The 12,510-nt window shown below is 49.6% G+C and overlaps 1 protein-coding gene across 1 annotated transcript in view; it reads left to right on the top strand.

Annotated features, from left to right (window-relative positions):
* Positions 1–12,510, top strand: part of LOC146267632 (neurexin-1a-like) — a 195,087-nt gene that overhangs the window by 68,008 nt on the left and 114,569 nt on the right. Inside the window, exons 5-8 of the mRNA XM_084709264.1 lie at positions 1,150–1,451; positions 2,927–2,950; positions 4,152–4,313; positions 7,440–7,881. Of these exons, the coding sequence (XP_084565390.1) occupies positions 1,150–1,451; positions 2,927–2,950; positions 4,152–4,313; positions 7,440–7,881 (930 nt within the window). The remainder of the gene's footprint in view (positions 1–1,149; positions 1,452–2,926; positions 2,951–4,151; positions 4,314–7,439; positions 7,882–12,510) is intronic.

Below are 12,510 nucleotides of genomic sequence, written 5' to 3'. Positions count from 1 at the left end.
TTTTTACGTTTGAAACCAATCCAAAATGGATAAAAGGGAGTCAGATGGCTGAGTGAAAGCTAATAGCATTGATTTTCGTAAAGTTCACATGATGTATCTGCTTCTTGATCGGGCTTGTACCCCATTCTGCCAGTTTTCTAACTCTACTGCAATGCCTAAGCTCACACGCTCGCGACTGGTTGTCGCAAAGTATGACGTGTACAGCTAGTTGTAAGCATGCACGAGTCTCGGAGCTAGGAGCAAGGCGATCCAGTGTGCTGCGCACTGCGCCATTGAACACTTTCCATAGAAATGAAAGGGGACGCCATCTTTAAAGACCCCTGTGGCTTGCAAGCGGGGCAAAAAGCAACTCTACAACTCTTTTGCAGTAAAACAAATATAAATTAAACAAAATCTATTTGTGGCTGTCAATTTGTTTTGGTGGCGGGTCACCACAAATATATGGGAAACACATCCACTCTGCAAGTAGATTTGTGTATGTAGATACAGTATGTACTGTATGTATGTAGAAGGACCCAAGCCGGAGGACAGGTAAGCTAGGGACAGTCTGCATCTAATCACCCAGGTGAGGAACTGAACCAGAACTTTCAGGATTAGTTCTGATTCATCAATGGAACCATGTGGAGGTGAATGAAAGCAGTGATGTAGAGCTGGGTATACCTCCTCTGAGGAGAGGGATTGACCCTATATCTACCTCCTGTGAGGAGAGGGATTGACCCTATATCTACCTCCTCTGAGTAGAGGGATTGACCCTATAACTACCTCCTCTGAGGAGAGGGATTGACCCTATATCTACCTCCTCTGAGGAGAGGGATTGACCCTATATCGACTTCGGAAGAGACGACTGACCGTACACCCCTTCAAATCATGACATATATGTCTAGATCTTGACGTGTTGTGGCGATCTATACATTCACAGTATACCCACATTACCCAAACACCACGACACCACTGCATGAAGTACATGGTTCAATCTGCTGACCTGGCATACTTACACCTGACATCCTCCTCCTCTGTGGACAACAGGAGTGAATGTTCCACTGGTGTCAACTCAACACCTGTCTCCATCTTCCTCCCCCCTCTACTCTTCCACCCCTCTCTCCTCTCCACCCCTCTCCTCTCTCCTCTCCACCCCTCTCTCCTTTCCAGGGAAGGAGGAGTATGTGGTGACCTTCAAGGGTTCAGAGTTCTTCTGCTACGACCTGTCCCTGCAGCCCATCCAGAGCAGCAGCGATGAGATCACGCTCTCCTTCAAGACGCTGCAGAGGAACGGCCTGATGCTGCACACGGGCAAGTCTGCCGACTACGTCAACCTGGCGCTGAAGAACGGTGCCGTGTCGCTGGTCATCAACCTGGGCTCCGGGGCCTTCGAGGCGCTGGTAGAGCCCGTTAACGGGAAGTTCAACGACAATGACTGGCATGACGTCAAGGTTACCAGGAACCTGCGGCAGGTAACAGGAAGGAAGAAGAGGCAGTCAGTCACGACAACAGCATTACTATTGCCCTTATTTGTAGGGGTAGTATTTATACTATCATTATGAAATTATGACTTGATTCAAGTAAAGGATTGATGGTTTTATTGGATTTGTGTGGAGATTTAGCAATAGTGATCTGACTACCATAGATGGTAAGATGGTGATGAGATATAGCAGATTAGTGCTAATACCATGTGAAATTGTAAGGAGGTGTGATGATATTGATAACAGAGTTGGTGGTTTTGGTGTGGGGTTGGTTTAGGTGGTGGTTTGGGTGATGTGTGGGGTGGGGGAATGAGGAGGGCTGGTGGTTCAGTGGGAGGCTGGAGATGTGGGCGGAGGTGTATGATGTGTAGAGAGTGGGTGGGAGGTGAGGGAGGTGGGGTGGGGGGTGAGGGTGCGTTGAGGGGAGGTGACGGAGGTGGGGTGGGGGGTGAGGGTGCGTGGAGGGGAGGTGAGGGAGGTGGGGTGGGGGGTGAGGGTGCGTGGAGGGGAGGGAGGTGGGGTGGGGTGAGGGGTGAGGGTGCGTGGAGGGGAGGTGAGGGCGTGTGGAGGTCGGGTAGAGGGTTTGGGTGTGTGGAGGTGAGGTGGGGGTGTGCGGAGATGGGGTTGGTGGGTGACGGTTGGAGTAAGCTGTGGTGTGTGGAACCTTAGAATCACAGCTTAAACCCCAGTGGAATATTTGATCTAGTTCCTAAAGCCTCGTTTCCACCGCAGGAACCAGGGGTACACATAAAGACCCTGATCCTGGCCTGTTGTGTACTGGCAGCAGCAGAAGAGTGTTTCTACAACATGGAGAACAGAAGGCCAGACGTGAAAGGCCAGGCCTAGTCAGCAGTTATGAGCACAGAATGCAGAATGCAGTGGCAGTTGGAATCGGTGACCTGAGATGACCAAGTGTGTTTTAACATCTCTATGCGTTATTCACCTTAAAACACCGCAAAACAGTACCAGGGGAAGCTTAAAACTTTCAAACAGGAATTTAATCAAATAATGTTGCCTGTCTGTTGTTTTGGGTTCATACGACAGCAGACTAATTTGCCTGATCTTTTGGTGAAAGAAATGCAGATGGCAGTGGGCTGAAGGAACCTTCTAGTTCCTGCAGTAGAAACACAGCTGGCAGTGGGCTGGAGGAACCTTCTAGTTCCTGCAGTAGAAACACAGCTGGCAGTGGGCTGAAGGAACATTCTAGTTCCTGGGGAGAACAGGTGCCAGGGACTTCAGTCTGCTCCTTTTCTTGTAGAACTTATTTTGTCCTCTCTCTGTTACTAACATGCTTTGGATGAAACTAACTAACATGTCACTCATGGAATGTGCCATTCTACTAACCTCTCTGTTTTAACCTTTATTAACAATGTACTAACGCTAGTGACCATCATATCCTTTTTGAGTAACGGTCCGTATTTTGTTCACAGTTTTATAATTTCCTTTCTCCCCCCTTTTCCACAAAGCACTCAGGCATTGGACACGCTATGGTAAACAAACTCCATTGTTCGGTAGCTATCACTTTACTTGTTTCTTCGTTTGGTTCTGTGTTCTTTTCTTTGGACTGTAGACGTCATTAGAACGTGGACCTGCGGTTGGTACCTCTCTGCTTCCTCTCACTGCTTGATTTGGACTCATGTGTGGGTTCCTTCCTCCCTCCTCAGTTCCTGTACGTCCTGTTTGGTTTTCGTTTGACCCCCAACCTTTTTTAGGAGCATCGTTTCTAGCGTTTTTTTTTTGCATCCAGCCGTGACGAGTAGGGTCGTTCCCCCCTTCCCCCCCTCTAAAACTCCTTGGGTGTCAACCTTCATTCACTGTGCATGGCATGCCTTCTGATTGGTCTCAGCCTTCATGCCCTCTCATTGGTGTCAGCCATCATGTCTCTGAATGCTGGCCCCGCCCCCTCCACGCTGACCATCTGCTTGCTGTGTCGTCATGGCAGCAGTGTGTGTGTTCCTTATTTGATGCTTTTACTTTTCTCTCTCTTTTGCCACGGGAACAACCCCTGACCCCCTGCCCCCCTCGCTTCTGCATGGGCCGGAAGAGCACCGGGCCTCGCCCCCTCCACCTCAAGCCCCTCCGCCCCTCCCCTCATCCTCAAGCCCTGCCCCTCATCCTCAAGCCCTCAGGCCCCTCCTCCTCAGGCCCCTCCCCTCCACCTCAGGCCCCTCCCCACTCCTCAAGCCCCGCCCCTCTGTCCATGGGTGTGTTCTCTCTTTGCTCGCTCGCAAAAAGAAAACCAAGACGGAGGCTTGCCGGTTTTAGCTGTTTCACAATGGTTTCATTAACCAGTGCTAACCCGTGTGTGTGAATGTGCCATCTGCCTGCAGTAAAACTCACCACCATTCTCTTATTTTATATTTCTGTTCTTTTCTCAGAAGTGCCGAACTGAACCCATATGTACCCTAGCTACGACTAACCCTCATCAACTTTTACTAACTCCTCATTTTTGTGTCTGCTAAATTACTTTTGCAGTCGGGTGTGTTCACTAACCTGCCAGTCATCCTGGCCTCTACTAACCCAACCCTGGAGGCTAGCATCCTCCCAAACTAATAAAACAAAATAAAACGCAAGAAAACAACAAAAACAGACATGAAAATGGGTTTGACAGTGTTGAGGGTGCCAGGCCAGCGAGCGTGCGAGGCCCTGCTGCCCGCCGCTACATCCTGTGCTCTCCGTGTGCCTGTGCAGGTGACCATCTCCGTGGACGGCATCCTGACCACCACAGGCTACACCCAGGAGGACTACACCATGCTGGGCTCAGACGACTTCTTCTATGTGGGGGGCAGCCCCAGCACGGCCGACCTGCCTGGATCCCCCGTCAGCAACAACTTCATGGGCTGTCTGAAGGAGGTGACACACATGCGTGCACCCCCCCCCCCCACACACACACACACTCACTTATATGAGCAAACTCAGTTTCCAGGTCACCAGCAGGGAGACACACAGAGAGACACACAGAGAGACACACAGAGAGACACACAGAGAGACAGACACACAGAGAGACAGACACACAGAGAGACAGACACACAGAGAGACAGACACACAGAGAGACAGACACACAGAGAGACAGACAGAGACACACAGAGAGACAGACAGAGACACACAGAGAGACAGACAGAGACACACAGAGAGACACACAGAGACACACAGAGAGACACACAGAGAGACACACAGAGAGACACACAGAGAGACACACAGAGAGACACACAGAGAGACACACAGAGAGACACACAGAGAGACACACAGAGAGACACACAGAGAGACACACAGAGACACACAGAGAGACACACAGAGAGAAACACAGAGAGACAGACAGAGAGACAGAGAGACAGACACACAGAGAGACACACAGAGAGACAGACACACAGAGAGACAGACACAGAGAGACAGACACACAGAGAGACAGACAGACAGAGAGAAAGACAGACAGAGAGAAAGACAGACAGAGAGAAAGACAGACACACAGAGAGAGACACACACAGAGAGACACCTAGAGAGACACCTAGAGAGACACCTAGAGAGACACCTAGAGAGACACCTAGAGAGACACCTAGAGAGACACATAGAGAGACACATAGAGAGACAGACAGAAAGACAGACAGAAAGAATGGGGAGAAAGGGGGAGGGAGAGAGAGCTCTGTCAGAACAGGTTCTTCATCTGCCTCCTCCAGTTTGCATTCTGGAATGTACATCTTAGATGTCGGCGCTCCTTAACGGCTTGTCTGACCCACATAGCACCCTTACTCTCTCACCACGTCTCTCTCTTTCTCACCACATTTGTGCACCACACCAGCATCCAGCCCTCTGTCCCCCCTCCCCCTGTCCTACATTCCCCTCCTGAAGAGTGTGGGTCTGTCAGAACCTAGAGGAAATTCCTAGGCAGGAGTGTTTAATGAGCAGGCGGGCTGAGGCCACATGTCCATGCCGCTCGTTAGTGTCCGCTCGTTAGCGCCCTCCCTTCGTTAGGGCTCCGCCGCTCGTTAAGGGCTAGCTGTGGGGCCAACAGCCTGTTCTAGAAGGTTCTGCTGTAACTTGCAGTGGATGTGGATCGCTCTGTAAACACTCCCATCTGGATACTGTTGCCCACCCTATATCCTGTCCTCTCCTCCCTCCCCCATCAACATGCCCACCCCGTCTCCCTCCCTCCCCCCTGCCTCTCTCCAGTGTGTGTTGTGATGACGTGGTTGTCTCACCCATGATGTATGCAGCCTAGTTCCAACTCAGCAGAAGCTTGGAGTGTTCAGGCTGGTCCACTAAACCACACCAGCTGTGTGATGCCTCGATCCTGACCCTCCCTACCTGCCTACTACCCAGAATGCTGTTCTGCGCCACCTCGGCTTAAGCATCGTTATGAGGCGACGTGATGATGAATGGAACTGCCACTCGGCTCACGTGTGCATGCTCTGGTGGCTGAAACACGGGTCCTGCATCCCAAACAGAACTCTCTCAGACAGAACCCAACTCTCCCAGACAGAACCCTCTCAGACAGAACCCAACTCTCCCAGACAGAACCCACTCAGACAGAACCCAACTCTCCCAGAACTCTCTGTCAAAGCAGTTCTGTTGGTCTCTTGGTTCTGGGGTGGGGTCTTGTCGTCTTTCTGTCAGCCTGGAAGGAGGAGGAAAAGGAGGACACCATCTCCTCCCTTCCACTTTCCCTCCCCCTCTCCCTTCCTCTTCTCCTTTTCCCTCCCCCTCTACCTTCCTCAATTCTCCCTTCCTCCCTTCTCCCTCTCTCTCTCCCTCTGCAGATATCACCCTCCTCCTCACTCCCTGACAGAGATTCTGGTTAGATTGTTTTTGTTTCCCTGTAGAGTTCAGCTTAGTCACGTCTCTCTCCTGGAGTCATGCCAGAGAGGTGGGCTCTGAGTCCTGTACCGCTACGCAGACAGAACAGCAGCAGACAAAAGATTAGATGAACGTTGTTTTCCCGAAGGAACACTGTAAAGACGAAGAATGATTCAGCTGCTGAAAAGTTTCTATTTGTCGACTTAGTTGACGCCAGTCCCTAACTCAGACCAAACCAGACGCTCAGCCAGGTGCTCAAAGCCCAACCTCCCCTTACCAGGTTGAACTAGTGTTATTACTTACTGCTGTAACTACATATCAGTTCCTAAGTAACAGCAATGCTGTTAATATTGGATTTCTATGTAGTTACAGGGTAGATAATGGCACCTTAATGAAAAGTGTGTCTGATGTTGCTAATGAAAGCAGCTGGTTGTGTGTTCAGGACATCTGCATTTACAGTTAGTTGTATAGATTAAACCATTAGAGAAGCACATTCACCATGAGATATACTGCCCTCTAGTCATGCTGTTGCCAACGGAGAGGCTGAGGTCTGTGTCTGTCTGTGTCTGTCTGTCTGTCTGTCTGTCTGTGTGTCTGTCTGTTTGTGTGTGTCTATCTGTCTGTCTGTGTGTCTGTGTCTGTCTGTCTGTGTGTGTGTCTGTCTGTCTGTCTGTCTGTCTGTGTGTGTGCGTGTCTGTCTGTCTGTGTGTCTCTGTCTCTGTCTGTCTGTCTGTCTGTGTGTGTGTGTGTGTGTGTCTGTCTGTCTGTCTGTGTGTGTGTCTCTGTCTGTCTGTCTATGTGTCTGTCTGTGTGTCTCTGTCTGTCTGTGTGTGTGTGTGTCAGTCTGTGTAATTGTTCTTCTTTGACAGCCATCTTTCCTCAACTAAGCTTCACTGTTGTAGTCATACTAACTTTGTCATCCCCTCTCAATCTTTACCTCCTTATTCTCTCTGTTACTCTGTCCTCCTTCAAATGTTCTACTTTTTATATTTTACATCTTATATTTTAAACTAAATGTTTACCATATGCACCTTACTGCCATGGTCAATTCCTTGTTTGTGCAAACTTGGCGAATAAAGCTGATTCTGATTCTCCATCTCCTCCTCCTCCCCCTCTCCCCCTCCACCTCTCCTCCTCCCCCTCTCCTCCTCCCCCTCTCCCCTCTCCCCCTCTCCTCTCCTTATCCAGGTGGTCTATAAGAACAATGATGTACGTCTCGAGCTGTCTCGCCTGGCCAAGCAGGGCGACCCCAACATGAAGGTCCACGGGCTGGTGGCCTTCAAGTGTGAGAACGTAGCCACTCTCGACCCCATCACCTTCGAGACCCCGGAGTCCTTCATCACACTGGACAAGTGGAATGCCAAGAAGACCGGTTCCATCTCCTTCGATTTCCGCACCACAGAGCCCAACGGCCTGCTCCTCTTCAGCCACGGCAAGCCCCGGCAGCCCCCCAAGGAGGGGGCAAGCCCCCAGGCCCTCAAGGTGGACTTCTTTGCCATTGAGATGCTGGACGGCCACCTGTACCTGCTGCTGGACATGGGTTCAGGCACCACCAAGACCAGGGCGGTCAACAAGAAGGTCAACGATGGAGAGTGGTACCATGTGGACTTCCAGAGGGACGGACGATCAGGTACTAGGGAGTTGGGCTAGTATTCAGAAGGTTGTTGGTTCGATTTCCGGCTGTGCCAAATGACTTTGTGTCCTTGGGCAAGGCACTTCACCCTACTTGCCTCGGGAGAATGTCCCTGTACTTATGTAAGTCGCTCTGGATAACAGTGTCTGCTAAATGACTAAATGTAAATGTAACTTAGTAGTTCAGTAGTTTAGCTTAACATGATCATAAGGATAACATTAACTCATCTAGCGTAAAAATCCAACCAGGATAACATTAAGTCAACCTAGCTAGAGTAAATTATTACTTCGAATAAAATACATTTATTACAGAATAGTATTAACTTACCCAGGATAACATTAACTCACCCTGGATAGCCTTAATTCACCCTGTATAGTACTAGCTAACCCAGGATCATATTAACTCACACAGGATCGTACAAATTAATTTATATATTATATATATATAATAATATATAATAATATACATTCATAACAAGATCATTTTAACTCACACAGCATAGTGTCAGTTAAAATTCACCAATAATTTACCAAGGATGATATTAACTCACCTAGCATAATATATGAACTAATCTATGATGATATATGAACTCTGAAGTATGTATGTATATATATATAAGTATTAACTCACCCACAATAACATAGGATGAACTTGTGCAGGGTACCTGAGCACCGGGTAGATGTCTGACCTGCATCCTGTCCTGTCCTGGACGGGTCTGAAGGTCTGGATGCAGAGTGAACATTGTTATAACCTGCCTTGTGAATCTGTCTCCTGGACATTGTTATAACCTGCCTTGTGAATCTGTCTCCTGGACATTGTTATAACCTATATGCCTTGTGAATCTGTTTCCTGGACATTGTTATAACCTGCCTTGTGAATCTGTCTCATGGACATTTTCATAACCTGCCTTGTGAATCCGTCTCCTGGACATTGTTATAACCTGCCTTGTGAATCCGTCTACTGGACATTGGTTGTATTGATAATTAAGTGAGTGGTCTGCATGAGACATTGTGGTTGAATGTATGCTGATGCACAACATCCCACAATTACAGGCTGGTGTTAGCATCAGTCTCCCGTAGTAACGGGCTACTCTGGGACTTGTCACAGACGTGACTGCCACTCAAACTATCATATCATCAGATTACATTACCTTCAGAAGACCCATGCACATACACTTCACATCCTCGTTCTCCATCTATCCCAACCTCTCCTCTGGAGTTTCCATGGTAACGTGAGCGGATCTCTGAGGTCCTAGCAGAGCTACACTGAGAAGAGCTCTAATGACGTCTTTCACTTTACGGAGAGAAGGAAGGGAAGGGAGGAGGGTGGGAGGGGAAGAGGGGAGGAGGAGAGGGGAGGAGGAGGGGAGAGAAGGAAGGGAAGGGAGGAGGGTGGGAGGGGAAGAGGGGAGGAGGAGAGGGGAGGAGCAGGGGAGAGAAGGAAGGGAAGGGAGGAGGGTGGGAGGGGAAGAGGGGAGGAGGAGAGGGGAGGAGGAGGGGAGAGAAGGAAGGGAAGGGAGGAGGGTGAGAGGGGAGGAGGAGAGGAGGAGGGGAGAGGAGGGGAGAGGAGGGGAGAGAGGAGGAGGGAGAGAGGAGGAGGGGAGAGATGAGGAGGGGAGAGGAAGAGGGGAGAGGGGGGGGAGAGTAGGGGAGAGAGGAGAGGGGAGAAAGGAGAGGAGGAGGGGAGAGAAGAGGAGAGAGGAGGGGAGAGAGGAAGAGGGGAGAGGGGGGGGAGAGGAGAGGGGAGGAGGAGGGAGAGAGGAGGAGGGAGAGATGAGGAGGGGAGAGGAGGGGAGAGAGGAAGAGGGGAGAGAGAGTAGGGGAGAGGAGAGAAGAAAGGGAAGGGAGGAGGGTGGGAGGAGGAGAGGGGAGGAGAGGGGAGGAGGAGGGGAGAGAGGAGGAGGGGAGAGATGAGGAGGGGAGAGGAGGGGAGAGAGGAAGAGGGGAGAGGGGGGGGAGAGTAGGGGAGAGAGGAGAGGGGAGAAAGGAGAGGAGGAGGGGAGAGAAGAGGAGGGGAGAGGAGAGAAGGGGGGGAGGGGAAGAGGAAAGGGGAGGAGGAAGGGAAGAGGGGAGGAGGAGGGGAGGTTAGAAGGTAACAGGAGAGGACGAGGAGTAAAAAGGAGGAAGAAAAGGAGGAGAGAATGAGGAAGAGGACTGGAGAGAAGGGGATCAGCTGTATAACAAAGGAGTGGATGGGGGGGAGGAGAAAGAGGTATGAATGGAGGACGACACAGACCTTGAGATGAGATATGTTTATCTTAGCTACACCAGCTCTCTCAAGGCTGCAGTCCTCAGACCCTCACCATCTCCATGTAGTGTTGGGCATGAGTGTTGTGTATAAGTAGTGTTGGGCATGAGTAAAATAAGATGGCTGGAGTATATTTCCCACAGGCAGTGATTTAAGTATTACAGTCCATCCATCTATACATCCACAGGGATCATGCCTTCATGGTAACTGTACTGTTGTTATGGTGAGTTTACTGTTGTCATGGTGACCATGCTGTAGCAAGTCTGTCATCACAACTACTTTGTAGTCATAATGACCAGACTGTAGCCACAGGAATTGTATTGTGTGGTTACTGTACTGTAGTCATGGTGACCATCATGTCTGTGGTTCTATCTGGGATTCTGTATCAAAACACCTACATCCCCTCAGATGAGACGACCCCGTCCCCCTCTCCATCTCGCTCGCTCGCTCTCATGTCTTTGTCAATTCAAATTGTTTTATTTACATTCATTGTTCAGGTTAGAACATTTTATCAAAGCGGCCCACAGAGAAGGGACAACACATGTAATTATTAACTTATAAACATCATATACCTTACCTCTCTATCTGTCTCTCTATCTTTCTCCCTCTCTTTCCCTCTCTCCCTCATATGTCTCTCTCTCTCTCTCTCTATGCACATGCATACACGCACACACACTTGCACGTGCACACACACACTCATTTTGACACACAATACAACACACACATACACCCAAGCAACCCACCACACACAGAGATCACATGGCACAGAGATCACATGGCACAGAGATCACATGGCACAGAGATCACATGGCACAGAGATCACATGGCACAGAGATCACATGGCACAGAGATCACATGGCACAGAGATCACATGGCACAGAGATCCTATGGCACAGAGATCCTATGGCACAGAGATCCTATGGCACAGAGATCACATGGCACAGAGATCACATGGCACAGAGATCCTATGGCACAGAGATCCTATGGCACAGAGATCCTATGGCACAGAGATCCCATGGCACAGCTCCTAACAGGCATGTAATCCCCTGCAGTGGATTATCAGTATACACACACATATCCCACAAATGCTTATCACACACTTATCACTCACACACACTTATCACTCACACACATGCTTATCAAACACACACACACACACACACACTCATCACTCACACACGCTTATCACTCACACACGATTATCACTCACACACGATTATCACACACACACATTGAAAGAGCTGTAACTAGACTTGTTACTGCAACTGTACTGCTCTAACCCTAATGGACTGAGTTATAATTGGGTGTGCTGAAGCCTTTGGCAAGCACAACCATTGTTCTCTCTCATATATATTTATAATTATTTTCCCACCCCTAAAAAAACTTGAATAGTGTCATAATGTTCGTCTTGGTCCCGATTGAGTAGCTTGTATTCGCGCATATGTTCTATTTGACGGTTTAGGCTTGAATTATGTTTTTGTGGCAAAAAGTGCTTTGCGTGGCCCCAGGGAACTCAGTGCTAACCTAAACGTCACAACGTCAGCACACGAAATAATTCACAAAATCAACAACAACGAACAAATAATTTCTGCATGTGCAGGTAGCAACACTAGTGCTAAATAACTATTTAACTATTAATTTAACGATGGGGAACCTTCCAGGCAGCCAGGAGACATGTTCGTAGGTATTAGCGAAAAGGAGCCTCTACTTTCCTAGACATTTAGCTACAGCACTAATGCTGAAGGCTCGCTGATATAGCTGTCGGTCTTACAAAAACGGCGTCGGTATGCATCGCTGCTAACGTGTGATGACGTTGTGACTGCGTATGTGAGAAAGACGCGTAAGTGACCGAGAGACGGAGTGAGAGCAGGGAAAGGAAATGCAGCTGAACGAATACGCGGCATGTTTTAACCTCGTGTTAAAACGTTTTTTTGACGAAACGCAATATGTGGCGGCCGATGTCGATTCTGGGGCGCACCGCCACAAATGAGTCTATGTGTGGGAAACACTGCTGTGTGTAACTGGATTAACCTGCTGAGGAGAGGAGAGCTGCTCTGGCCACTGGGCATGTGCGTTACTTTGTTGTGTTTGTTTTCCTGCCTCCCCTCCTCTGCTCTCCTCTCTTCTCCTCTCCTCTGCTCTCCTCTCTTCTCCTCTCCTCTGCTCTCTTCTCCTCTCCTGCCTCCCCTCCTCTGCTCTCCTCTCCCCTCCTCTTTTCTCCTCTCCCCTTCTCCTTTCCTCCTCCCTTCTCTCCTCCTCCTCTCATCTCCCCTCCCCTCTCCTCCTTTCCCCTCCTCGGGATGTGGAGGGTCGAAGGCCGAAGAGGCAGGGGGAGAGAGGTAGGCATTGGGGGAGGCAGGTGAAATCCCCAGACACCCC

The sequence above is a fragment of the Hypomesus nipponensis genome, chromosome 11 (genome assembly GCF_054491055.1).
Source record: "Hypomesus nipponensis isolate SF chromosome 11, ASM5449105v1, whole genome shotgun sequence".
Lineage (NCBI taxonomy): Eukaryota > Metazoa > Chordata > Actinopteri > Osmeriformes > Osmeridae > Hypomesus > Hypomesus nipponensis.
This window is presented reverse-complemented; position numbering and strand designations above follow the sequence as displayed.